At 49.9% G+C, this 27,919-nt stretch overlaps 2 protein-coding genes across 14 annotated transcripts in view; one reads left to right on the forward strand and one right to left on the reverse strand.

Annotated features, from left to right (window-relative positions):
* Positions 1–19: 19 nt before the first annotated feature.
* NOXA1 (NADPH oxidase activator 1) lies at positions 20–15,297 on the reverse strand. 4 transcript variants are annotated; one of them, XM_014880997.2, is made up of 15 exons: positions 15,124–15,297; positions 13,242–13,324; positions 11,843–11,951; positions 9,516–9,650; positions 8,381–8,488; positions 7,636–7,695; positions 7,063–7,100; positions 6,273–6,414; positions 4,847–4,900; positions 4,067–4,139; positions 3,878–3,930; positions 2,595–2,764; positions 1,462–1,567; positions 1,252–1,375; positions 20–1,035 (listed from the first exon to the last, which is right to left on the reverse strand). In XM_014880997.2, exons 1-15 carry the CDS (start codon positions 15,295–15,297, stop codon positions 938–940), a joined length of 1,527 nt encoding a protein of 508 aa, XP_014736483.1. In that variant the 3' UTR covers positions 20–937. The 4 variants fall into 4 exon arrangements, with proteins under 4 accessions (XP_014736483.1, XP_088033519.1, XP_088033518.1 ...); XM_088177393.1 differs by having other exon boundaries at positions 20–1,375; positions 4,067–4,136; XM_088177392.1 differs by having other exon boundaries at positions 20–1,375.
* Positions 15,298–15,859: 562 nt separating this feature from the next.
* Positions 15,860–27,919, forward strand: part of EXD3 (exonuclease 3'-5' domain containing 3) — a 248,101-nt gene continuing 236,041 nt past the window's right edge. For 8 of the 10 annotated variants that reach the window (XM_014880988.2, XM_088177400.1, XM_088177398.1 and 5 more), the window contains exons 1-2: positions 15,860–15,980; positions 21,372–21,438. The gene's annotated coding sequence lies outside the window, so the exon portion shown is untranslated. Of the gene's footprint in view, positions 15,981–21,371; positions 21,439–27,919 lie in introns of those variants that run through there. The other 2 variants (XM_088177395.1, XM_088177396.1) reach the window with 2 other exon arrangements.

Below are 27,919 nucleotides of genomic sequence, written 5' to 3' on the forward strand. Positions count from 1 at the left end.
GAACACAAGTGAAAGTTGATTTAAGAGTTGCCAACTCTGGCTCAGGGTTTATTTTATATTCAAGTTACATAGCCAAGTTTTGTCAAGACATCAAATCCAGAACAGGCTCCAGCTCTAGGCACTTGAGAATTTTATTTAGATCAGCAGAGCCCAGCCCAGCTGTAGGAATTAGGGCTTTCAGTCCTTGCAGCATCAGCCCAGCACTGCACTTCCCAGACAGCCCTTTCCCCAGGGCCTCCAGGGCTCTCTCACAGCCCAGAGCTGCTCTGAGCAGTGGGGATTCCCACAGCTGCCTCTTCTCTGTGCTCCAAGATCCCACCTTGGCCTTTTGGCTTAAGAAAAGTGCCAAAGGCATCTGGCCAAGAAATGGTCAGGTCCATAGAGTATTTGCTACGGAAGACAGTGGTGTTATCCAATTAATCCCATTGCAAACTGGTTCAAAAGCCTTTTGAAAGAGAAGCATCTCTGGCTGGTGGAGATAAGGTTAAGTGACCCGAGAGCCTGGGGAACAGGCCTCTGCCCCTGCCAGCCACCATTGGCTTTGGCAGTGAGGCTCAGCCTTCCCAGCCTCAACATGAGCAACAAGGGAGAAGGGGTGAAGACTTACAGCAAGGGGAAACTCTTCCCACGCAGGGGAACCTCTTCCTACCCAGAAGCCTGAGCTGCCACATGGACAATTCCCACAGCCAAACCCCAGAGCCCTCTCCCTTGCTCTCTGTTCTGCACAGACACATCTTTGGCAGTGTAAGCACGAGGTCAGGGAACATGCTGTAGGAAATGCCATCACTACTGGAACTGTCCCCATGAATCTGAGTGGGAGATATCCCCTGTCCAGATATGGCAGAGCTTCTTGCTGTGCTGGTTGGGGCCCAAATGAGCTGGGACCAGTGTCTCCCACACCTGGCGGTGCAGTCAGGCAGGAAAAGGCTCCTGTTTGCTATAGGAAGGCAGCATCACAGCTGGTCTGAACGGCAAAGCATTTGGGGAAGATGCCAGTCTTGCCATTGCAGCGTCCTTCCAGCCAGTCCTTGTTCACTGGAAAACATAAAGGAGCAGGAATGATCCCTGGCCCATATGAGTGGGGTTAGTGAGAGTTTTCATGGCTGGAATTTAACTCTGGGTAAAACCGGTACAAGCATGTAACTCCTGAGAGTATGAACCTGAGACAGCACTGGAGAGGCCACATTTTCCCCAGTGCCTCCCCACAGCAGACTCCAAGAGCCTGGCCCAGCAGCAGGACTGGAGAGCTACCTTCAGAGAGGATATCCAACACATCTCCCTTGCTGAACTCCAGGTCTCCTGGTCCCTGTGCTAGGTAAGAATGCTGAGCCAGCATCTGGTAGAGAACAGGTCTGCCCGAGTGGGAGTCTGAATCCTGCAGGAAAAAGCCAGCATGGAGGTTGTAAAGCAAAGAAGAGACTGGAGTCCAGCCCAGCAGAGCCATTTCCCCAGCCCACTCACCTGGCAGCAGAGTGTCAGCCTGCCCTCAGTCAGCTGCTGCCACACCTTCCCCAGGTCTTCCTGTCCTGACACTGTCCCCAGCTCTGTGCCATCCAGGAGCCTGTAGCTGCAAGGGTTCACTAATGCTGAGCAAATCATCTCCTTTAAAGCCAAATTTGGAGGCAAGCCCAGCCCTCTGCCACCCTCAATCTTTACAGTCCCGTTTGCAGGCCAGCTCTGAGCTCGTCCCCTTGCACAGTGACATGAGGCCACCCCACATGCTCAGCAGGCAGAAATGGCACTGTGGGGAGTGACACTGTCACCTCCTCACACACAAACTTGAGGGAAAGATCCTAAACTCCCCTGATGCCACTGTGTGCCCCAAGGGGTGTCACAATCAGGGAGACCTCACCCCAGGATCTTCTGCCTGAGTCCCGGATTGCTCTGCATTGATCCTTGTTACTGCAAAGGCTGAGCTGAGTGGGACAAAATCCCATCTGCAGCAGCTGCATCTACAGAGTTTTTCCTTCTGTTCTCTCTTTTTCTTGACCATGATACAGTTTCCTAGGAAAGATCCTTTAGGTTTCCAAGGCCCATACAATTACAGAGTCATAGAATGGTTTAGCTTGGAAGGCCCTTAAAGATAATTTAGTTTCAACTCCCTGCCATGGGCAGAGAATCTTTCACTACACTAGGTTGCTCCAAGCCCTATCCAGTCTGGCTGTGAACAGCTCCAGAGACGAGGAATCCACAATCTCTATGGGCAACCTGTGCCAGGGCCTCACCACTCTTATATTAAAGAGTTTCTTCCTAATATCCCATCCAACCCTGCCCTCTGTCAGTTTGAAGCCATTCCCCCTTGTCCTGTCACTCTATGCCTGTGTCCCCTAAGTCCCTCTCCAGCCCTTCCTGAGCCCTTTATGTACTGGGAGGGGATTGCAAGGGGAACAGCATGTGCCTCCCCACGGTTATCACACTGCTGTCCAACCCTAAGGCCACGGTGAGGTTTGCCCTCTAGGCAGACTGTGTGCTCACATCTTTGCTGGATCTGGGGGTTTGGCCCCAGATAAACGCTCCCAGGAGCGCAGAGGCAGTTGGGTGCCCGTGTCCTGAGGGGAATGGCTGCTGCCCCATCACAGCCCAGAGCCCCGTACCTGAGCGTGCCCCGCTGTGCCTGCTGAGCCAGCCTGTCCCGCAGCAGGGCCCGCAGGGCCGGCAGGGCCGGGGCCTCGCCCGCCCGCAGCACCAGCGAGCACTCGCAGTGCAGCCGCAGCACCGCCGGCCTGGCTGCGCCCGCAGGGGCATCCCCGCACCCCGGGGGCATCTGTGGGGACAGGGGAGAATCAGAATGAGCTGGAGGGACCCACCAGGATCCCCCAGGGCAGCCCCTGTCCCTGCCCAGACCCCCCAACAATCCCAGCCTGTCCATCCCTGGCAGCGCTGTCCAAACGCTCCTGGAGCTCTGGCAGCCTCGGGGCCGTGCCCATTCCCTGGGGAGCCTGGGCAGTGCCCAGCACCCTCTGGGGGAAGAACCTAGACTGACTATGAAGTTCATGGACTAAGAAGGACCACGACTGACTCTAACAAACCCAAGTGACAATATCTGCTCTCAGAGAGGTGACACAGACAAAATCCCTCATCTCTGTGCTGCCATGTCACAGTAGAACATCATCAAAATGCAGACCTGAATTTCAAAGGAGGAACTCTGTATTCAAAGCCCAGGATCAAATGCTCCTCCCATGACCCAGGAATTCTGGTTTTGGTTGTCATTTTACAGGTACCTCCTTAACCCAAAATTGTATGATCAGGGCCCCAATTCCTCCAGCCAGCTGGAGAGGACCAGCCACATTCCTCTGTTGTGTTGTCCTTTGGCTGAATTACACCTGAAAAAATTACCCTAAAAGAGGGGTGGCAGAGCTGACCTGCAGCTGGAGAACAGAGGTGGTGTCCCCAGAGTGCCACGGAGTCATTACAGGGGCATCACATGCAGGGGTGACAATGGCATGGAAGTGCCTCAGAGGACATTATCCAACAGGGCAAATTTGAATGAATTTGAATAGTAAATTTGTGCTTTCCAGACTAATAGGGACAGAAAATGGAACACAGGAAGAGGGGGAAAGGGACAGCAGGGTGTTCAAAGACAACTGCCTCTTGCAAAGTGGGCTGTAAATCATGTGCACAAGAACTCTGATGCATTTGGTGCTCCTGGTGCCTCAGAGGGTGGCAACAGCTTGGGCTGTCTGTCACAAAGTGGGATGGTCACAAACTGGAAGGAAAGACCACATGGGAGCCTCTCTTTAGAATGGAAAAGGGGTCAGAGGAAGTTTTTTTCCCCAGTGATTTGGGAGCAGCTCAGGAATTTTGGGCAAGAATCTTTCACTTTTGCCAGCCCATGTCTCCTGAGGCTGTGCCAGCTTCAGCCTGTGGAACACCTCACCTTGGAGTCCATGTGGGCATCATTGGCACAGGCATTTTCTTCCCCAGGAGGATCTGCAGAACAGCACAAAGGCAGAGGAACAGCCCTGCAGTCAGCAGAGGCTGCAGTGGGCCACCACCTCCTCACACCCTCTAAAGAGCAGGGTTTGGGCACAGCTTCACCCACTAATCCCAATTGCCCAGGAATTACCTGGCTTCTGCTTCACATGGAGGCAGCTGGGAGGCACCTGGGCAGGAGGAAGGGGAATCCCAGTGTTGATCTTCTGCAACAGAACAGCATCAGAAACAAGAAGGCAGAAAACATGGGAGCCTGGACAAGGCTGGTGTGTGACAGGCTGCAGCCAGCTACAGATTTGTGCCTGTAACCCCAGAAGGAGCCCCAGGGAGAGCTGCTCATTGAATGGTTGGATGAGGGGAGGCACTCAGGCTCTTGTGGGCAGAGGTTTGGGGACACTTCCCTAGCTCCCTGTTCCCTGCCAGGTTGGTGCTGGAACAGAAGGAGGTTGCTCACACTGTGCTGAGGCCTCTTGCCACCTGGGCTGGTGCACTGTGACACATCCATGATGCCAACATCCAAGTACCAGGAATTCATTTGGAGGGGGAAAAATGACCAAAAAAAAATCATAGTAACATCAGAACAACCATGTGCTTGAAAACTCCCTCACAGGAAATGGGGCCGAGCTGCACCCTTCTACACTGGGCTCAGATGGAAAATGGTTGGGATAATGTGTGGCTATGCCTGTGGTAGAGATGGGAAATGAAGTTCTCCCGAGTCAAAGAGATTTTTCTTACTCCTAACTCTTCTCTTTTTCCCATTCAAGAGCACTTGGTCTTCAGTCAATAGTCTCAGTGTTTCATACTCTACATTTCTCTTACAGAGTTGTCCTATCCTGTGATAATCTTGCAGATAAATGTCCCAAATACATGTCTTGGTCTCTCCCTCCCCCTGGTTGCAAGGTTGCCAGCTCACCCATTTATCCATCCTTGAGGCAGGCTCCAGGAGAGAGCTCGGGATGTGCAGCTTCTGTAGAGAGACACAGAGCAGGGCAGGGTGAGAGAGGAGCCCAGAAACCCAGCACTGCCTGTCACCCTATGGCCACAAGACTGTGCCTGGGGGGCCGGGGTCACCCCCAGCCAAGTGCCAAGTGTTCACAAACTGCTAAACAAAATCCAGTGGTCCTTCTGCAGCTTTTCCTGCTGGGAGCAGAGCTGCTGCTGGAGTGGCTGCAGTGGAACAGGCCAAACACACACCAAATCCCCTGCTCCCAAGACAAATGCTCAGGCAGAGAGCAGCAAGGATGCCCAGCATCCAGTCCAGCAGCACTTCTGTGTCTTCTGACAATCACTTGCTGCTCATTTCAACTAAGCATTGCAATTTTTTGCTTACAATGCTTTTTTTTCTGTTAAGAGTATATTTTTATTTTTCCTACATTGAATTTCACCTGGCACTTCATGTAGCAGTCAACTAGCACATCTAAATACTTGAGTAACTTTCCTGTTAGCTCCAGATGCTTCAGGCTCTCCCCCTATTTCTCTATCACTTAGGAATATGCTAAACGCTTATGCCACAGAGGATCTGCTGTGGGGACATCCTTTCTTTTTAAAAATGAAAGGAAGAAAAACCTGTTCATTTATACCAACCTTTTCATTCTGTATTTTTTACCAGTCCTCAGAGCACTGTCTCTCTTGCTCAAACACCTCACTGGTTTATTAGTGGTCTTATGAGAAATCTTTTTTGAAAGATAGGCAGGTAATACATCCACTGAACCTAATCCAGGTGGCTCTTTCAAAAATGGAAGTAGACAAGTGAGAAATGGCTTCTGCCCAACGAAAGATTTTCCATGTTGTGTTTACACTACAGCTCCCTGACCTGCAGGAAGATGTCAGATTTGCTGGGCTCTAAGTCCTTAGGACTTCTCTAGAACCCTTCATAAAACCTGTCTGTACAGCTGAAACCACAAACCTTCCCAAAGTTCATTGAAGAGAGGCACTACAGACCAGGTAAAGACCAGTCCATCTCCTCAGCTCCATCAGAGCTCTCAGGGTACAAAACCTGCTCTGAGTGGTGATCCTTGGTGAGGTCTGGTATCCTCCCCAATAGGATCCCCAACAGCCATCCTTGTGGATCTACAGAGGGGAATGGCAGAGGCCAGGGAGAGCCCAGTGCCAGGAAACCTGAGGGGTGTGGAAAGGAGCTCCTGAGGATTGGGATCAGAGGGGGTTGGGGCTAAGCCCTGTCCACGGGGCCGTGTCCTTCCCTCCCCAAGGGGCTGTGTCCCCCCTACCCAGGGGGCCGTGACCCTCACCTATCCACAGGGCTGTGTCCTTCCCTACCCAAGGGGACGTGTTCTTCCCCTGCCCATAGGGCTATGTCCCCAAGGGGCCGTGTCCCTCACCTGCCCATCGTGGATGGCCGTGGCCCAGCCTTCTGCTGTCCTGCTCAGCACAAACAAGAGGCTCCCGGCCGGCACCTCCAGCCCCGCCGGCTCCTGGGGCCGGTACCGGGCCAGCACTCGGTGGTAGCCAGACTCGGCGTCCCTGCGGGAGAGGAGAGGAGAGCGCTGCACCGGCCCGGGTGCTGCTGGCTCTGAGCCACCGCACTGCACCGACCCCAATGGCACGGGCTGGGAGATGTGCTGGGAAATGGCGATTTCCATTGCTGCTCTTTGCTCCAGCTGGGAACAAAAGGGCCTTGGAAAACACCGATTTGCCAAATGCAGCTGCATTTTCATTGTACTGATAAACACTGCCAAGATCAAAACAATTATTCAACACAGCCCTGATGTGCTGGTGCAATATCACTATCAGAAATTACTTTCTCGGGCTTTGAACATGATTTTGGCTCAGGACATTCGGGCTGGTAGTGTGTATTTGGAATTGTCCTGGGAATTAAAATGGGAAGGCTAAGCATCCTGTGCCACAGACCTGCGCAGGTCCCACAACCTCTATCTGCTTCCATTCCCCAGGCGTGCCACGATCCATGCCTGTCTCCCAAGACTATTGAATTAAGTCCTGCAAACTGCCCTAGGCTCTTACAGTGATACAGCCTTTGTTTGTCATTCACTCCACCCTTGGTAAAAAGTGAGTGTGAATCCCTCGGAGTCTTCACACAAAGACTCCGGAGAACAAAAGACTTTCTGAACAGAGTGAGAGAAGGGTAAAACCAAGGTGGGACTGAACACTCACCGCAGAGCATCGGCACTGGGTTCATAAAAGCCCTGTTTCTGTGGGAGAAAGAACAGGATCTGTTTGTAACAGCGCCTCTACAGCACCAGTGCCACCTTACCTCCTGACTGTGCTATTTCATCTTTACTCTTGACCCCACTTGTCATTCCACACCACCCAGAAAAAGTCCGCTGCTCCACACCTTACCAGTGTACCTTCTCTTCCTTCCCCTCCCTCTTTATCTCATCAGGAAGTAAAACAATCTCTTCCTCCTCCCCTGGTTCCAAGGAACTCCGAGCACAGGGTGAGGCAGCTATGCTCACACTGACACTTTATTGAAGTGATGAGCAGAGGCAGACTGAGCACAGCAAAGCACTGCTGTTTTGGTGAAGAGCCAAAAATACATCTTTAAAGGGCTGGAGATTGCCATCACTGAGTCCCTTACGGCCAGTGCCGAGCCTGGCTCTGAACATCTCCATGGATCCAGGCTGGTTTTACCAAGAGTCCACTCTTCCCCTGATAATTTGGATCTGAGTTCCTTTCTGGAATTCCAGGACAGCTTCATTCCTCCTTTTGCAGCCCTGTCCTGCTCACCTGAGGCCTGAGAGGCTCAAAGCCAATGTACTCATCGTTGGGAATGATGGATGAGATCACCTGTTGGAGAACAAAGCAAGGAGTGAATCTAGGCTGGATGAAGAGACCTCCAAACTTCATCCAAGATTATCTGCTCAGACCCATTTCCTTCTGGCATCCCAAGGTCAGGCAAAATGTGGAGCTGGGCACACAGTGGGAGAGGCAGACCTGGATTCCCAAGTCAGCTTCAACCATTTGTGTCCCAGTTTTTTAGACTTTCCAATGTTTCTTTAAAAGTATGTTAATTTATTACTTTCCTTTATTTGTTTTGGAGCTCTCTGTTCTGACTGTACTGGTCACAGAAGAGGTCAGAGAAATTCTCTGCTGCCTTGTATTAAGGGATGTGACAAAGCATTTGTCCCCCAAGTGTCCCCTTGTCCCTCTGGGAATGCAGGACTGAGACAATGTGCCCCTCTTTAAAAGGTCATTGTCAGCAAAAGGGTAACCACAGGTTTCCAGAGTACCTGCTCAGCCCTGTCAGACTTTAAATTGACAAGGATTGGGAAGGTATTTTAGTGCCAAAGTGTATTTTTTGGTAGAAGAGGTGGCAATTCAAACAAATTTTGGCTTCTGTGTCCCGACTGCCTGGACTGGCTGCAAGCTCTGCCCATCCTGCTCTGAGTCCTCGCACAGCACTGCTCTCTGGAGATGGCAGAGGCAGGATTTTTTCTGCTGCTGTTAATTGTGACAATTATGTGCCTGTTACCTTGGGTTTACCCAGGAAATCTTTGGAATCCAGCTGCTCAACTTCCTTCTTTCGTGGTCTGAAAAGTTCCCCGAGAGGAACCAGCATGGGCTCTAAAAACAGGTGGTCCTGGGGCGGGTAAAGCAGGTAAAGGAAAAGCCATCAATTCACATTGAATGAAATATCAGAGCACTGAAAAGCAAATACAGCTTAGGTATGCAAGAACAGCTCCAGGAAGATATTGGGGCAAAAATTTCAGCTGTGAACTTGACAAAGGCCACTCAGGCTCCACAAAAGCATGAGCAAACAGAGCTCAGCAGCCCCTCCCCAGTGTGGAGGCAAGGACTGACACTGCTGGCATGGGGTTCGTGCAAAGTGGGGCAGTACAGGAAGGTTTATCAAACAAATCTTCCAAACAGCTTTTCTGTTTAACTTCAGATGTTTTCTGTTCAGCTACTGAGTAGCATGCTAATAGCAAATATAAATAATACACTGGAAAAGCACAAACGTGATGTCAGAAGAGATGATCAGATTAAAAACAAAGTATGAATGAATCACTTATAAAGTATGAAGGTAGCAAACTAATGAATCCTTCAGGGAGAGTAAATCAGAAATCTGCAAATGTTTCTAGATCATAAAGGAGTTTAACAGGAAACTTACTAGAAGCAGCCCTAGAAACACTTTCACACCCTACTTTAGCTCTAAAAGTGATTGACATTAATTTCTGAGCTGCCACCAATTTTTCCTGAGACCAAAAGGACTCAAAAAAAGCCAGTCAGTGCCATGAAAAGGGAGACTCTCCAGACCTGCACTTGTAGGGTTTAACCACAAGGTAATGGGTTTTGCAGGACAAGTACAAATGGAACTGAGCTCCTGAATATGAGGAACCAAGAAGCCCTGTCCTCAGCCACAGAGGTCATCCCGAAATTCTTCACTATGATGTTTCTGGGCAGTGAAGCACCTGGGGTGATAGAGTTCCTCGGTCACCTGAAGCACTGGTTTGGCAGATCATCATGTGCAAATGGCTCAGTCTGTGCTAGCAGGTGGGTGGATGGCAGGAATGTGCAGGTATCAGGAACACTCAGAAAACTTTTAGCACACATCCCTGAGCTGAAGCCCAATGTCCACACCCAGGAACTCACAGAGGTGGCCTTACCTGCACCCGCTCAAGAGCCAGCTCTAGGATTGCTCTTCTTCTTTCAGGCCTCCACACAACAGCCTTCTCTAGGGTGACTCTGGCCTCCTGCCACTGCTGCAGGTGGCACTGCACTGCTGCAGTGCTGTACAGCACCTGGAGAGGGCACAGGGAAGGGACTCAGAGGGCCAGGACCCAGGAACACCCAGCACATCCTCCTGAACTCAGCCAAGAAACAGGGACAGACACTAAAACACCAAAAATTCAGCAACAGGACAAATATTCTGAGCAGCATAGTTGGGAAAATTTCACCATCAGAAAGGAAAAATAAAAGCTTGGGTGAGCTGGAGCTGCTGGTCAAGGTGAGAAGAGACAGAGGGACAGCACGTGAAGACTCTGGTACCACACTGTTTATATCTGATCCTTCTGGCATCCAAAAGGCTAGGAAGCTTTTCTTTGGATTCTTTCCGCATGCAACTAGGTAATGATTTTTTGTAATCCTGACTCCCTGTCACTGTAAAATAATTTAACTGAAACTATTTCATGTTGTAGTGAGCTGTGAATGTGCAAACTGTCAGCTGTAGCTTGTCACCCTTCAGCAGTATGTCAGTCTGATCCTGGGGAAGTGCAGGCTGTGGGAGTGTTGCAGACAGGATGTTGGGGAGCTGTGGTCTATAGTGAGAGTGGGAGATCTCTCCCTGTCAGTGGCCAGCACTCAGTGTGTTGGAAAGCTGCTGGGCCACAGGCAGAGAGCACTGTCAGACAGCTCCTTATCTCCTGTGATAGGATTGCCAGCTGGGAATTGAGGTGTGCCTGGCTGCATGCCCTGCTCAGGACAAGGCTGGAGCTCATAGGATGCTTTTCCTTTACTCCTTAATCACGGCAGTAGAAGTCCCTGTTTGGGAGTGTGGGAATGGCAACCCTGAATGGGAACTTCAGGGACAGGCCCTCTCGGGAGGCAAGGCAGCAGTTCTCACTCAGTCAGAAGTGTCACAGCCTTGCAAGCAGCAAATATTTCTGGGTTTTCAAACCATGCATGTATTTCTCATGAGAAGATCAGATGCAGCACGTGAGAGGCCATGCACAAGAAAGCTGATGGCACAATTCTGCTGGAGGATGATGTTTGTATATTTTGAAAAATGAGCTCCAGGTAAGAACGAGATACAGCTGGATCAGGATGCTGATATCAAGTCTGGAGGGCCAACATGGTGCCAGCACATGTCCTGGTGATGCCTGGAGTAAGGGGTCGTGTGCTCACACCAGGAAGGGCCCCAGCCTCCTCAGGACACTCCTGAGCCCTGCCCATTTCCCCAGGAACTGCTCACTTGCAAGAGAAGGCAGCACCATGGTACTGAAGCTGTTAAAGCCAGGGGGGTTTGGGTAATGCTACGGATGCCAAGAATACCTTCCTCCTGCCAGGTATAAGGTGTATGAAAATTGCCCGAGATGCTTGACTGGAGTTACACAATGACTCCTCGCTCTCACGGAAGTAAGGAGTTAAATCCTCTTTCCTGTATCTGCTCTTCAATCTGTGCGTGTGGGCTCAGAGAAAACAAAATGAACCTTTCCAGTAAGGACAGTTTCTAGGAATCCTTTACATATGTCCAAATACTACAAAAATTTCCAATCAGTTCAGCCTTTGAGGTTCCTTGAACAGGATGTGGCAGGTTGGCTCTGTGTGACAGTAAGAGCTGCAGGATGAAGCATTACAAACACAGCCTACACACAGGGTGTAAGTTCAGGCACAGAGGGAATATTAGATCTGTTGCTGCAGCTGGAAAGAGGCCTTCATGCACCTGAATTTCCTGGAGTCTGCATTATGCATCAGCTCTGTTCTCATCTGTCAATGTTTCAACCTCTTTCAGCTCTGAGAGCTGAGGAATTCACTGAACTTAAGAGTGTATTTACATGCAAGTGTAAATATTACATGGAATTCCAGACTGGTGTGGTTGGGAAGGATCTTAAAGCTCCCAGTTCCACCCCTGCCACAGGCAGGGACATCTTCTATAGATCAGGCTGTTCCAAGCCCCGCCCAACCAGGCCTTGGACACTTCCAGGGATGGGGAAGCCACCACTTCCTCTATATATAGAGAAAATAAAAACCCCTCAATATAGAAATTCCTTTGCACCTATTCTGAATAATTTTAGTTTTCAAACCGCATCATTTGCTACACTTTCCAGAGCTGATCTTGGTTGACAACTTTTATTATTAAGTTACTTTAATCAAAGTGCAAGCAGAATATTTTTACAGTTTGAATGTACTTTCTTGAAAAGGTCTTGGGTCACTAATGCCTGCTACTGACACCCTCAACAGTGGGGAAGGATTGCTGAGCCAGGCTGACTCTTACCTCCCAGGCATAGAGGATGTGCCTCAGCCCCAGTTGCTTGTAATCAATGAAGGGATTTTGTCTTAGGTGATTGAAGGCCACGTGATAGTCAGAGAGAGCTTCTTCAAACCTGCAACACAGAGGTGACACAAGAAACTGAGCCTAAAGAAGCTGGAGACTGTTTAAGAAGCTTAAAAATCACACTAGCACATAATATGTATTCTGCTGCACCAGAGATGTGTCATCTTTGTAAAGAACAAAGATTACCCACTGCTGGGAACTCCCTGCCTGTCTCAGGAGGATCAAGGGCTGGCAACTCAGCTGATGGGGACCAGGGAGGGCACACACATGGTCAGAGCATCAGAATTGAGAAACTCAACATTTAGAACCTCAACATTAAGAAATTTAGAGAACATCTGAGACTAAGGAGGGAATTAGTCTGGATTTGTACCAGCTATGCAACTGAAATCCAAGCAGGTGCCCACTGAGGCTGCACGTGGTGAAAGGAAGGGCCCAGGAAGGGATGTGCAGTGGGCACCCCAAGAGAAGGTGCTCAGGTGGGTGTGGGTGGGTGAGAGCAGCTTCAGATGAAGGAAGGAGCCCTGGAGCACTGGAAGCCATCAGCTCTTTGGGCAGGAGGCAACTGCCAGCTGTGCTGCCCCTGCAGTGAGTGTGCTTGGGGCACATTTGCTTCTGCTGGTGGTGGAGCAGCTCCAGATAGCCCTCCCTGTCTGGGGCTCCACCAGCCCCAGGTACAGCCCCTCCACTGGAGAAGCCAGAACTGCTCACTTTAACTCCCTCCCAGAAATAAAAACAAGCATTTTCTGGAGATTAAGGTCTGGAAAATATGGGGAAGACAAGATCTGTAAAATACTTCACCCAGGTCCCTGAAGAGGATGTCACTGTGATTTAACTGTGGAAACAATGAGTAATCAATCCCATGATACTTCTGGAGCAATTTCAATATTTTATCAGTGAGACTGAGATCAGGTCCCCGAAGTCTGCTGCCAGGAGAGTATGCAGGCTGCATTTCAGGAAGGCCAGACTCATGTGTGTCATGTGAAGACACACCAAGCAACACAATTATATTTTTTTAATTCCCAAAGAAAATCTGAATGGCAACATAACATTGTGGCAGCCTTGCATCCAGCAGTCTCTATGTTTTGGGGACAGCAATGTGGTGTGTCAGCCACCCCTGGGGCTGCAGAGTTGTGCAGTTCTTATCAGAGATAAGACTTGCTGACCTGTGACAAGGTTTCCACAGCTAAAGCAGACCCTGTGAACCCTGTGAGGTTGCTGGAAGAAGTGAATTTTGGAATCAAAGAATTATTCAGGTTTAGGAATAAAGCAGGACTGAAAGGAGAATCAAAACTGCAGAATCAAAGAATCAAAAACTGCACTGGCTGTGCATCTCACTCACATTTCCAGCTGCAGGTGGACAAACCCCCTCTGGAAGTAGCCCACTGCCAGGGAATTGTCCTTCTCAATGGTTTTATTGAATGCCTGAGGAGAAAAACACAGGCACATCCCAAGAATCAGCTGCGATCTGTCCTGTCAGTGCCTGGGCACACATACCCAGCCAGACACATCCCAGTTGCCCCCATAGAGGCAATCCCTGGGCTCCTGCCCAGCTCCGAGGGGCCAGACACAGCTCCTGGTCATCTCTCAGGTCTTGGCTCTGTGTGAGCTGAGCTTCAGGCCCTTTCCCCTCCTTCCTACAATGGACTGGACATAAATGAGCTGCATTGGCCATCTGGCTTCCTAAAATGGGAAAGCTGCAGCCTGAAGCAGAGTTGGCCAGGATAGTGGGAGCAGCAGGACTGTCCAGTCTGGGGAAGGCTGAGGTGATGAAAGGGAGGAAGCTGCAGGGCTTCCCACAATGGCCTCTAAGTCAGTACCTCTGCTTCACTGCCCCAGCTAAATACAGGCAGTGCTCGCAGAGCTGGCAGCCACTCGTGGTTCAGTGTGCTGGGAGAGCCAAGAGTCCTCCAGAGGCAGCAGCAGGGATGTGCTCCTTCCTTCCCACTGCAGACACCTCATGGGTATAACAACTACTGAAAGGCCAGCCCTCCCTGACCCTGCCTGCACAGGGACAGCACTGCAGGTGAAGATGAGTCTCCGTGCCCCCCCCCACACCGTGCTGGAACGTCTACCTCACTGGGCCATAAATGAAATAACAGCAGCCAACTGTTGATCCACACGGAAGCAGAGCTGAGCTTCTTCCCAGCCACTGCCCCTTGGTTGGGGCTCAGAAGTCTCTCCTGAGCTCTCTCCCCCATCCCCATGGCACCACTGCCCTGTGCTCACTGCATCCCAAGCAGCCAGTGCCCTGCTCAGGGCTCCACAGTGCTGCCCCAGCCCCTCCAGCATAGCCTCAGCTCTCCCTTATGCTGTTTGAGGAAAGCTTTATCTGCATCCTCTCAGTGGATATAGATGGATGGATGGATGGATGGATGGATGGATGGATGGATGGATGGATGGGCAGACATTCTACATTCTGTCACAAAAAGGCTTTTCCTCAGGGCACCTCCTCTCCCTTCCCAAGGGCAGTGGTTTTCCAGCATGGAAGCTTTGTTCTGGCAGTCTCCACTGCCAAGAAATGTACTTGTACTTTCAAAATACACCCATCTCATGTCTAAGCCCATGCCTATGGAACAGCTGTTGGACAATCCTTTTCCTGCTTTGATTTAAAGCTACAATACTTTTTAAATTTATTGTGCATGGCATGTCCAGTGGGCTAAGGTCTTCACTTGGAATCAGGCAGGCTGAGCTTTAGAGGTGTGGTTTTCACATGATAATGAGCTAAATTCACCTAAAGGACATAATTTTAAATGATATAGCTTAAACAAAACTTAAGGCACATTGCCAGACACAGTTTCTAGTACCTAATTAAAGTGCTCTCTGTTTCTATTATCTTGTTTCAAAATGATTCTGCCCACTGATCGGGATTTTCATAGCATTTAGAGAACCATAGAATCACAGAATCATTAAGGTTAGAAAAGGCCTCAAAGATCGAATGCAACTATTAACCCGGCATCACTGAGTTCACCACTGAACCCTGTCCTCAATGGCCACATCCGTCTTTTTAACTTCAACCTTTTTCACTTTTCTAGGATTCCCTCAAACCATTCACCCTCCAACATCACTGCTCGCATTGCCGCTGGACACGCAGGACACCAAAAGCTGGATTTCAAATCTAGTTTCAGCATCGTTCCCTCCGAGAGGGACCATGGGGAGCCGAGCCGCCCCTCCCCGGGCTCCCTCCCCGGGCTCCCTCCCTTCCCCCGGGGCTCGCGGCTCACCCTGAGGGCCGCCTCGGGCCGCCCGGCCAGGAGCTGCACGCAGCCCATGTTGAAGCAAATCCGGGCCGGAGGATCCGCGATGCCGCCGAAGGCGTCCAGGGCAGCGTCCCAGTGCCCACGGTCCGCCGCCCGCACGGCCTCGTGCCAGCGCCGCACCAGCTCCCGGTACGCCATGGCCGGCCCAGGGCACCGGGAACGGGGCCGCACCTGCGGAGCGCCCGCGCCTCACCTGCGCCTCACCTGCTGCGACGGGGCGGGGAAGCGCGGCCACCTCCGCCCGCTGCGCTCCTCCCCCGGGCGGCGGGAGGAGACACTGAGCCCAGCATGGGACACGGACCTGGCATAGGACATGGACCTGGGAGGGGACGGGACACAGAGCCGGGAGGGGGGAACACGGACCGCGGCAGGCGGCCGTACCCGGCGGTGCAGACAGGTGAGGGCGGTGGCCACACCTGAACGGGCGCTGAGGGGATGCTGCCCGCAGAGGGCACCTCGCTAGAAGCGAGCCCGCGGTCAGCGCTGCCGCAGCCAAAATACCGCTTTGGGAACTTCTTTGAATAAAATGTTTAATGTAAATTTAATATAGTAGATATTCGCACGGCCACGGATTGTACGGTAAGTACGGTAGGCATAGACGGCTGCGTGCTCCGGTAAATACGGTAGAAGCCCCGCCCCCCGGACTCTCGCGCTGCCGCGGGCGACATCGCCCCCTGGCGGCGCTGCGCATCGGTGTTCCGGAACAGGAGACCGATGGGGGCGCGGCGCCGTGCGCGAGACGTTCCGGGGGCCGTGGGGTGAGCGGCGGGGAAGGCTTTGCGCAGCGGACCGTAGGTGCGGGCGGTTCCGGGCGGTGCCAGGTGAGTCCCGGGAGGGCCCAGCCCCGGCCCGTGCAGCCCGCACCGGAGGGGCCTACGTGCGGCCTCGGATACCGAGAGGAGCGGCAAGCAGGCGGCGAGGCCGGGCCGCTCCTGGTGTCCGGATCGCGCCACGAAGCGGCGCCAGGGCTGGCAGGGCCGTGCCGGTCCGGCGGAGCGGGCTGGGCCAGGCCAGGCCAGGCCGAGGCGCTGGACGAGGAGCCCGTGCGTGCGGGGAGCGGGGCGGAGAGAGCAGGGTCAGAATTAGCGGTGATTGCACCTTCAGCTCCGCGAGGCGGCGGGACGGACTTAGAGCGGTCACACGGGCTTGAGCGAGTTCATTACAAGTTAATAAACCAAAGAAATCAGGGGCAGCCCTGCGCCAGGCAGCTGTGGAACTGGTGGCATTCAGTTTGAGATAAACTGGTTGGGCTCCCTGCCACTGATTTGAAATGTTGCAGGGAATGAGACACGGACCTGACATGGGACGTGGACCTGGGAGGGGACGCACAGAGCCCGGAGTGGGGGGACACGGAAGAGTCATTGGAGAAGAGGCACTGGAGTTGAAGCACCTCGAGTATTGTCCGCACATGGAAAGATAAAATGTGGTTTAGGAAAAGAAAGACAGTTTGTTAACATGATGTCAGCAGTAGGAGTGAGCAGGTAAAATTTTGTGTATAATTAGATCCTGCAGATGCAATGAATGTAAAGATTAAAGGCTAAACCACATGTGGTTGGAAAGGAGATCCCCCCCTGGATCTCTGGTGTTCCTTCTTGGGAAGTGATTTCAGCATCTGTCTGAGTCAGCTGATGAATTCTTAGAACCACGTATTTGGATTTTCTGAGGAGTTGAACTCTGGTGCAGCCTGACAAGTTAATTAAACGAGGTGGTGTTGCCACACAGACTTTAAGGATGGCCTTAGGACAAGACGTGCCTCAGCTGTTACATGGAAGTTGTGGATGAGAGGGAGCCAGCTGCTTCTCTCACCTTGGTTCAGTCCCTGGCTGAGCCCAAAGCAGCAGTGTAACCTTTGCTGTTCGGGGTCCCTGACACAGAGGGGACATGGTAGGGACAAGGTGCTGCTGCTGTGGCCTAGCCTGGCCTGCCTGGGTGGTTCCACGTAGCAGGAGGATCTTGATACCAGGACAGCTTCCCACCACAGCCACTGGTGGGGGTGGAGGGGGACTGGCAGGACACAGGTGCATCAGTGCCACAATCTGAACTACACTGGTGGGGGAGGCATTGATTGCTTGTGTGGTTTTCAGTTTTTCTAAAGAAAATCAAACTGTAGTGACCATGTGTGTGCACGTGGTTAGAATGGACTATGAGGGCATCTCTGGTTCCAGGAGCTCTCCAGTGAGATAGAAAAATACTGGGGAGTTCAGAGCAGGCCACAAAAACGCTCTGGTTCTGGAAAACAAGCCCTAAGTTCAATTTATTCAGGCACATTCAAGAGAAGAGAGTTGAGGAATGACTCAGGCACTCTGGAAACCCATGCCTGTGGGAAGTTATGCCACAGCTGGATCCTGTCAGCCTTTCCAAAGCACGCAGCAGGATCTAATAACTGAGGCAGAGCTACACAAATTCTGTTAAATGTGACCCAATTTCTCAGCAGTGGTGGAGGAGTTTGGGAAGAGGGGAAGGCCTGTCAGTGTTGGGAACTCCTCAGCTGAAGGATCTCAATGCTGAAGGTGTGTTCAGAGCAGACTCTTGGGCAGTCTCGGGGGCCAAGTCAGTTTGTGCAAGCAATAGGGCAGAAACAATCAAATTTTAACATTTGGAGCAAAAACAGCAAAATGCATCATCGGGAATGTAAATGCTCCAACAGGAAAGCTCTGTCTGGAGTTCTAAGGCAACAGTATTGCCTGTAAAAATGCTGCCACTTACCTGCACAGAGCTGTGCTGGTGGCTGCAGTTCAGCAGTGCAGAACACTCCTGTCTCTGTTGGGGCAGTGGCAGTGCTGCTCACACAGAGCCCCTCAGGTAGGCGTGGGCTGCACAGAGCTCATGTAGACATAGAAGGACTAAACTGAACCCTTCACATTGCTCCTTTCCACTGCAAATGGCAGCTGGCACAGCTGGAACAAGTGCAGCTTGTGGGATTCTCCAGAGGGAGTGTGCAGAGGTGAGAGGCAGCAGGGAGTGCTCCCTGTGCTGGGAGCTCTCAGCTCTGAGGTAGTGCAGAGGGATCCTCACTCACAGGTGGATGCCAGTTCACAGAGGCTCAGTTACATTCAGACAACCAAAGCAGCCGCTCCTGTCAATAAATAATTTACCCAAATATCTATTAAATAACCTGCTGATGTGTGCAGTGATGTAACCTAGGAGAGGGAATGACATAGGGCACCTCTGGGCTAATGACAGAGACTTTTATTGGAATTAATGTTCTTCTGAACCAAGTTTTAATAATTGAATTCAAAAGTTTATTACTGAATCTGTTTAATATGTCCTTAAATAAAAATATATTTTTTGTAGCGCTCTGAGGATTCTTGGTGCTCTGGCAGCCTCCTCAAGCAGCTCCCTTGGTAACCCGGGGCACTGGAGGGAGGGCTGGTCACAGAGGAACTGAGGAGGAGAAATACATGAACAGAAACAGGACATGTGCCAAGGACTGAGCATCCTTGAACATTCACATGTTCATCTCTCATCTGAATGAATGTGTAGTAAATTGATACAGAGTTGGAGGAGCTATGGCAGATGTCAGTGATAAACGTCTGAAAAAAATCTTGCAGAAAAATGAAAGAAGGGGGTGTGGGATACTGGAAGTCTAGAAAGCTGTCTCCCCAAAGGATAAAAGTCTGGCTCTTTCTGAATACATGTGGAGGTGTGGTGTTGCAATGTGACCAAATGGCATTAACTTGGGCCTGGCAGGTGAGAGCCTTGTCCAGGTGTTTGATGGCAGGTGCAGCATGTCCTTTTCCCACCTGTGCTGACTGACTCCCTGCTGGGAGACCTGGGGCAAATCCTGCTTTGTGGGCTGCAGCTGAAAATCAGGCAGTAACCTTACTTGTGCCACTAACAACTTATTCATTCTCAGCTTTGCCACTCCACTGGGCTGTTGCTCTGGGCACAGCCCCATGTGCTGGCTCTAAGCAGGAACAGACCTATTTGAGGGTTGAGGCAATTGCTTCTGTCAAAGACATTTCTACAGCAGAAAAAAAATTCATGTGTTTCTTACGGAATAATCCTCTTGGCAGTTTCTTCTGGAAGGAATAGGTGGAAATGCAGGTAAAGGAGGATGAAGTGTTTTGGAATCTGATCAGACCGGGAGCAGTTAAAAACTGCAATTAAAGACTTCAACTTCTGTCTGATCACCTGTAACACATGAGAGTTCTGTGCCTCCTCTGACCCTATCCCATGGGCAAGGTTGTGTATTCCTTGTACTTGCCACACTGTGAATGTGGAGAAGGAATTTTCTAATGAAGAAAAAGTAGATATAAATAAGAAGAATGGAAGAATTAAGCAAAGGAAAAAAATGTTGAATTTCTGTTGTGTAAACATTTGAACAGTACCAGGCCAGAAACCAATTTGAAGTGGACATATCAGGAGTGGTTCCTGTTGGTGTCCTGCTCTGGGGCTGCTGTTCCTGCAGGTCCTACCTGCCCCTGCTTTTTATGGTAGCAACTGACATAAAAAATGCATCAAAGCTCTTTGTCCTGTCATAATACAGTAGCCAAATTCTCTGCCCAGTGGGTCAGTCCATCTCTGAGTCTGTTTATGAGAGCAAAGCTGCAGGTATGTCTGCACAGGTGAGCTCTGGATCCTGTGCAGGTTGCTGAGCTGGGCATTGCTGTGATCTTTGTCCCACGTTACTGAGCCAGGGCAGGAGAGATTCCAGCTCTACGTGGATTTAATGCATTTAAATAATTTCCTCTTTATTACAGCTCCAGCTCTGCCAAGGGTATGGTCACACTTCATGTTAAGTCTAAATGTGTGGCTGCAGTCATTTTAGACTCTTTTGATTAATGTAATACTTTCTTTTTGCTCATTCCATGGCTTGTCATACCCACATAATGTGATTTATTCTTGGCTGTTGCTCATCTTGCCTTCAAAAGCAGAGTACGTATCAAGGGGTTACCCTTACAGCTCTGCACACAACTGTGGTTCACTTATTTCAGTGATTAATTTGCTCTTGCATTTTCCTACACTTTATTCTGTGCTGAATAGGATTCAGGTCTGGTTCAAAAGAGACTTTCTGGTCATTTTTGATTTTACACCAATTCACTGAGCCTTGTTTGGGTTACATGTTCATGAAAGAAAAGTCTCTTTTTCAAAACAGCAAGGACATTGTCTGTCCACTGCTGATCTTTGTAATATCAAACTCTGCCTGAACCTCCTCAAGGAATAAGCTGTTTTGTGAGGAAGAGTTGGCTGGAATGTAGCAGTGCTGTGAGGAATGTTTAAACATGTGAGTGAGCACACAGGAGGGACTCAGCACTGCCTCGGATGTTCTGGCTCTATCCAACTACTCCATTTGGCTTTCTTGGGTTTACAGTTGCCTGTATGGTATTGGGAAATACTCCTTGGGGACTCGAATCTACCAGTGTTAGAAGCTGGAAGGGAATGAGTTTGACTGTTTGAGCAGGGCAGTGCAGTTGGGCTGTACAAGCTCAAGCTGCAGTTTCAGCTGGAGCAGGGCAGGTTTTTGTTACCCGTGCAGTTGAGGGTGTTGTCCAGGGCCGTTTGTGAGCAGTGGAGGCCACTGGGCCATTCCAGGCATGGAGTGGAGCTTTCCTGGGAGTTCTGTACTTGTTGAAGGGGATAACCTGTGTGGGTCAGGGTACTGGTTCCCTCCGTGGTTCGTCACATTGGTAAGGTGTTCTTAGTCTTTGGTGACCCAAATGGAATTGTAGAATCCTCTGAGCTGGAAGGGACCCACCAGGATCACCCAGGGCAGCCCCTGTCCCTGCCCAGACTCCCCAACAATCCCAGCCTGTCCATCCCTGGCAGCGCTGTCCAAACGCTCCTGGAGCTCTGGCAGCCTCGGGGCCGTGCCCATTCCCTGGGGAGCCTGGGCAGTGCCCAGCACCCTCTGGGGGAAGAACCTTGCCCTGAGCTCCAGCCTGAGCCTGCCCTGGCCCAGCTCCAGCCGTTCCCTGGGTTCTCTCCCTGTCACAGCCAGCAGAGATTGGAGCTGCCCCTGCACTGCCCCGGGGAGCTGCAGATTTCTCTGAGGTCTCCCCTCATGATCTTAACATTATAGTAAAGATGCTTAGCAAGAAGTAAAGCAGTTGGCAAGTTTGTGAAATGGGTTCAAGGAAGAATGTGATGCCTACCAATGGCTGTCTTCCAGCCTACATTAGCCAGGTACCTGCATTAGCTGGGGGCTGTGGGGCTGAGGTGTTGAGTTGCCAGGTGTACAAGTGCTCACAGGCCTGTTTGCTTCCTCGCAGCTCCTGGTGGCATCAGGATCCCTCAGACATCGCCCAGCAGCTGACACCTTCACTGTCCTCCCTCGGGGTGAGTTTGCCACTTGGGCTGAGTTTGCCGGGTCTGTTCAGAGGCTTCTGACACATCTGGCAGGATGGGGGCAGTGCAGCTTCAGGAACTTCTGCCCCTTTCCATTCTGTCTTGTAGGAGCTTGGGAAAGGATCATTTGCACCTTCTGCTCCCAGCTGGGGTGTTGAGGGACACTTGAGTGAGATGCCTTGTTGCAGGATGGGGGGAGGGAGGGAGAGGACAGGAGCTGCACAGGAACTGCTGTGACTCTTCTGAGCCTGCACTGTGCAGCTGTGCTCTCCTGGCATAGCTGTAGGTACAGCTTCAAGGGCAAGGAACAGCCCCATTCTGACAATGTGATGCTGAGATTATTAAAGTGAATTTCTGTTCTGAGTATCAGCGTGGGGTTTGTGTCTCAATAAAAACTCTGTTTTGCAGGATAGTTTATTAGTCTACGTTGGTGGGTGAAAGGGAACTGGGTAATAAACCATGTGTCTGCTGTAAGAACTTGTAGCCAGTCCTGTTCCACTACTGCAGCTTGTGTGACCACTCTTGGGTGCAGACCAAATAGTCAGTGTTTTATGGTACACCAGTGTATTAAGGAATATATTCAAGGAGATTCCATTTTTATTTGTGAACTTCACTGATGATATTAACTTAGTTTTGTAAAGTGTGAATTAACTACATCATATGTTGAAAAGTTGCCCAGCAATTCCTTACCAATTGTGTAAAACTCAGTTTATCTTAAAACGTTGTACTGGGTTAACTTTCATTTGACTTCATCTGACTTTCTTCTCTTGGAATGGGAGAACTGTGAATTTTCCCATCTTTCTCTATAGTCCTGCTGCCTACTGAGGTATTTACCAACAAGGGCTTGCACAGTGCAGGGCAGTATAAAATATATGTGCAGGAGCAGCCTCCAGTTAGTGTCTGTCACCTGCTTTCCCATTTTCAAGTGGAAAAAAGGTTCATTTTTGGTTTTCCTGGCATCCCTGTGTGTGTGAAATGCAGCTGCAGCCTCGTTAGAGGGCACTCTGGAATCACCCAGGGAGCTGAGCAGCCACATTCCCCACCAGCTCTCCGGAGGAATCCTGCTGCAAATGTCTTTTGCTCCCAGAGCAGAAAGTGGGAACCTAGAGCTGGATTACCCTGGGTATTGTTGATCCAAGGCAAGACTGCCTGTGCTGTGGGCGGATTTCATGCTTGTGCTCTATAAGGAACATAGCAACAACTTATTAGAGAATTCGCTCCAGTTTTCCAAATGTGAATTAATGAACTTGCTTTTCTCGTGGTCTTTACCCCATAAACTGCCCTGATCCTAAATAGATATCCATTTTGGATTTTTTTTTGTTGCTATTGTCTTCAAAAAAGTAAATCCTTCATAAAAATATAAGGTGCTTCAGAAACTCTTGGGTTCTAATACTAGCCCTTGCACCAGTTCTATCTGTGCCTTTGACAAATAGTTTGTTGTGTCTCCTTTTACTTTCCTTATGTCAAAAAGAAGATAATGATTTTTACTTTGGGAGAATTAATCAATGTATATAAATGTGCTTTGAAATCTGAAGTGGCTTAGGATTTTTTGAAAGTACAATTAAAATATTGAACAAAGCAGGAGTCATAGAAGTTAAATTTAAGACTATGATTACTGTTCAAGTGCTTTGGTGGTGGTTCTGTTCTGGCAAGATTATAGAGCTACATCATTTGCATTACTTTTGATTTCCTGATGTTTTTAGTTTTGGGCAGGAGTGAGATACACAAACATAATCTCACCTTTGTCCAAACATATCTTGTTTTGCTTTTACAAAATCAAACCAAACCGGTGGGACCCAGAAGCTTTCTGAGCAATTAGCACTGAGTCATCCCCACCGTGGGGAGGCTTGGCAGAACCCAGGACGTGTTTCCTGGCTGGAGCCATCCCTGCAGGGCACAAACCTCTAAGGTATGGCTCCACTCAGCCTCTGAATTCCTGTGCTGTGGGATGGGTGCAGGTGGTGGCTGGGCTCTGTCACTGCTCCGTGGGGTGCTCTGTGCCTCTCCAGGATGGGACAGGAGGCATGGGGGTGATGTGACAGGTCACAGGGCAGGGCCAGCTGTGAACAGAGCCAGCTGACTGAGCAGCACCTTCCAGACTGCTGTGTGTCCCCTGCCAGGGAGCTGTACACCACAGGGCAGCTTTATTTTCTGCAGGGTAAGGACAGTAAACGTTGACCACAGGAGTGTTTATCAAACCAGGTTCTGTGCTTCAGCAGGAGACAGCACTTTCTTTGGAGTCCTGAATCACTGTGCAGGGCTTCTATGAACTCTGTTGGCCACAAGACTTCATTCTCCACAATCAAAGCAGAATAATAAGAAAAAGTGCTGGTCAGGCCTTCTTTTTCCTCTCCTGGTTTTCAATTTCCTATAATTTCCCTTTCCATCCCCTTGGTAGCTTTTTGGCAAAGAGAGGTTGCCTGGATAGAAGAAAAGCAGAGCCATTCCTGCTCAGGGGTTCTCCAGCATCCCTCTGTGGGAGAGCACAGGAGGAGGCAGCAGGAGCCGAGCTGAGCCACGTAGGTGGCTGCAGGCAAGCAGCACTTGGGGAGATCCTGCAGCCTGTGAGGCAGCTGATAGCACAGGGTGAAAGGCCCTGCAGGCAGGTCTGGGCTGGGCTGGGCATCCTGGCGCAGCATCCCTGGTACAAAGGCAGGCACTCAGCACTTCCCAAGCCTCACTGCTCTGCTGGAGGGTGGCACAGCTGCTCTGGGCAGAGGGGTGGGTGGGGGACAAGAGCAGCCCAGACCTGATCGGGGCTGATGTGTGGCCCCCGGATTCTTTCAGGGAGTTGGGAATCCAGCAGCAGATGAGGCAGGCTGGGATGGCTTCCCGGTGACTGCATCAGCTGGAATTTCTGAGGAACCTTTTGTTTGTCTGGCTGGCAGATGAATTTTAAGGTGGAATGGAATACACAGGGACTCCTCTGGCAGAGATAAAAACAGTTGCTGAGTTTAAAGCATCTCATCTGTGAGACTGGAGATTGTGGTTTTTTACGGGTTTGAAGAGTGTTTCTTGTACTTATGTGATTTCTGTAAGTGACTTTAGGACTGACATTGTGAATGGCAGAGGCTTCAGCCAAAATCTTCACCCCTTTAGTGTTATCCTCCATCCCATATCCAGATCCCTTTCGTGTTTTACCACAGTTTGACTGTTCTAAAAAACCGTGTAATCCAGGAGCCAGGGACATTACAGAACATACTTAAGAGGAGCTCTACCCTGCTTGTAGGAAACACTTTCTTCCAGTTTTGAGTAATATCTCCTAGAAATGTTCTCACAGAACATTTCTGTGGAACTGAAAGTTTTGTTTTATGGTGATGATGTTTTGGGTTTTGACATTGTTTGAAGACCAGCTGTGCTCTGTGGTGACTTGTTTGCCTGAGTTGGCCAAAGCCATCCCCACAGCCCAATGTGTTAAGGGGAACTGGTAGATGCTTTAGCTCTGAAATTAGCTCCAGGTACAAATTAGATTTTTATGACCAAAATGGTTGCAGTTCTTAGGCCCATCTATATTTACAGTTCAGTGCTGTACTCAAGTTCTGCCAAACCCTGATTTTTGCCCAGCAGCACAGGGGTTCTGGAGGCCCAGTGCTGGTTCTGGGAAGTGTTTTGGGGGTGCTGCTGTGACTGGGGCTTCTGGAGCTCCTCCCTGCTGGTCACCTGCCCCAGAATGATGCTCTGACAGGGCAGGTTCTTGTGCTGGGCTCAGAAGCCACTGTGGGACAATTTGTATGATAGGAGAAGGCAGAAATAGTGCAGAGTGTCTCCTGCTTTAAAAAGAATGAAAAAGCCCCTGCTAATAGAGGTTAAGGGAACAAATCAGACTGAAAACACACGAGAGGAGTGTAATGGGGAAAGCTTAAATTTTGGGCAATTTTCTACCTCATGTAATGATGTAATGGAGCAAGAACCACTTCTTCCTTTCTTTTTTTTTTTCATCTTGTTTCTGTAGGAGCCCAATGGTGCTGTTTGGCTGACTTGTCAGAGGTTTAAGCACCAAAAAGTAACCATTTTTAGTAAAGCAAATGCAAAACTTTGGGTATATGATTAAAACTCAAGAGAAAATGAACAAGCAAAAAAGAACAAAAATAGAGAAAGTCTTTCGTGTACAATGTCCAGAGCAATTTTAAAATACTCTTGTTCCATGCCTAAATAAATGGTTGTTTCAGTCAAGAACTCTTTGCTCATGATTTATTACACTAATCTGGATATAAGGCCTCTGAGCAGGATTGTCAGTTTATTAGAACAGCTTTCTTTCTCCTTTCTGATTTAATCCACATGTTGTATCAACAGAGCCTTTGTCTCTGCTCAGTTATAAGTTATCCTTTTTTAATAATAATAAAAATAAAGTGAAAACACATGTTTTTAACAGCCTTATTACAAAGAAACCTAGGATGACATAGGGAGAGGTGATCATCAAATGGTGACTCTGATTTGTAACTTCAAAGTGGTGATGCTTATAAAAGGGTGAAAAATGGCCCTTTCCCCTCTGCCTGGGGCAGTGACCGTGCCTCTCCCTGGCAGGGAGAGGAGGAGGCAGCATTATCTTTGGCCAGGATTTCCGAGGTTTTTCCCCTAGCTTGTGCAGTGATGCTAAACATGCTCTTTTTAGTTAACTCTAATTTCCTTTTTTTTAAAGGGGAACTTATCTAGAGGTGTATGTAATTCACATTTCCTTTCTTCCTTCCTGCCTTCCTTCCCTGCAGAGAAGTTCTTTCTTGGACTCCTCCTGTTTTCTAAATGGAGAGGAATTACTCTCAGGAAACTAATGAGTTTGGTATTATTCCTATACTTGGTTTTGTAAGGAAACGATTATTTTGAGTATAAATGCTTGCTTGATACCTGCATGAGGTTTCAGAAGTGCATGTGAGAGCTGCTCAGTGAAGCAGCTCACTAAATCACGTGATGATAACCTTTGCTTGGCCCTGTCACCCTGCTGAGTCCTGCAGCATCAAGAATTAGTGCTGAAGCACCTCAGCACCTCCTGAACTGGCAGCTTGGGATTTGAATGTGGCCAAAGCTAGAGCAGTTTCAGAATTTATGTTTTTGGTGCCAGCCTGGTTTCTTCCAGCTAATGCTGGACTCCTGGCAGTCATCACAGTCCCCTTTAATTCTCTTGTCAGCACAGCAGCTCCTGCCTCAAGTGTCAATAGAATCATTTGCAGTGGTGTGATTTTAACAGAAGCTGCTAATAACGTGTCTTAAAACAGAAGGAATTGGTATGGTATTTAAAAAATGTGGTGTGGCATGAGCCTATTCTACTCCTCAAAAGTATAGAAGAGAGTAAAAAAGGGTCCACCCTTAAGTCTTAAATAGTGAAGGGGAAAAGAAGGCTGTGTCCTTGCTGCCAGAAGCAGATGCAGGCATATTGGAGCTCTGGAGAAGGAGAGGTCAAATCCCTTGGTCCATCTTGAGTCACAGAATTTCAGACTGGTTTAGGTTGGAAGGGACCTTAAATCTTATCCAGTGCCACCCCCTGCCATGGGCATGGACACCTTCCACTATCCCAGGTTGCTCCAAGCCTCATCCAACCTGGCCTTGTACACTGCCAGGGATCCAGGGGCAGCCACAACTTCTCTGGGCATCCTGTTCGAGGGCCTCCCCACCCTCACAGGGAAGAATTGCCTCCTAATCTTTAATTTAATCCCACCCTCTGGCAGTGGGAAGCCATTCCCCCTTGTCCTGTCACCACCTGCCTGTATAAAAAATCCGTCTCCCTCCTTTTTACAAGTCCTCTTTAGGCCCTGGAAGGGGCTCTAAGGTCTCCAAGGAGTCTTCTTTTCTGCAGGTGAACAGCTCCAGCTCTCTCAGCCTGGCTCCAGAGCAGAGAGGCTCCAGCCCTTGGAGCATCTCTCTGGCATCCTCTGGACTGGCTGCAGCAGCTCCACATCTTTTCAGTGCTGAGGCCTCCAAAGCTGGGCACAGCACTGCAGGTGAGGTCTTGTAAGGGCAGAGCAGAGGGGGAGAAAAGAAGACAGAATCTTCAACAGCTTGTGCAGATCTTGAGGACTGGCAGCACCTTTTGGTGGGAGTCAGGCTGGCCTGGCTTTGTCAGTGGCCAGGTAGGCAGTGCTGGCAGAGCCAGGCAGTGCTGGCAGAGCTGTGCCAATGCAGCAGGCTGTTCCTGTATAAGGCAGATGAGAGACAATCGACCCCTTGGCTGTGAACTGTTGGAGTGTTCCTTGTACAAGAAGGAAAAACCCTCCTTTGAGCATGGCTGTGGAATGCAGACTGGGGGTTGGATTTGTTTTCATGCACACTGGCCTTATGTCATTGCTGCCTTTTTCTCACAGGCTGAGCATACCTGTCCAATGTAAGATAAAATAAAACACGGATCTTGGGAGGACTGGACTTTCCAAGCTCTCTCAGAGTCTCCTGTGCTCAAGTCTGCGTTCTAGCTGCTGAGGTTCTCCATCCCTTGGTCCTACTGGGTGCTCAGATTAGGTTTGTTTCCTTTGCAATGTATCCCTGC

This window comes from Sturnus vulgaris, chromosome 22, assembly GCF_052056855.1.
Source record: "Sturnus vulgaris isolate bStuVul1 chromosome 22, bStuVul1.hap1, whole genome shotgun sequence".
NCBI lineage: Eukaryota > Metazoa > Chordata > Aves > Passeriformes > Sturnidae > Sturnus > Sturnus vulgaris.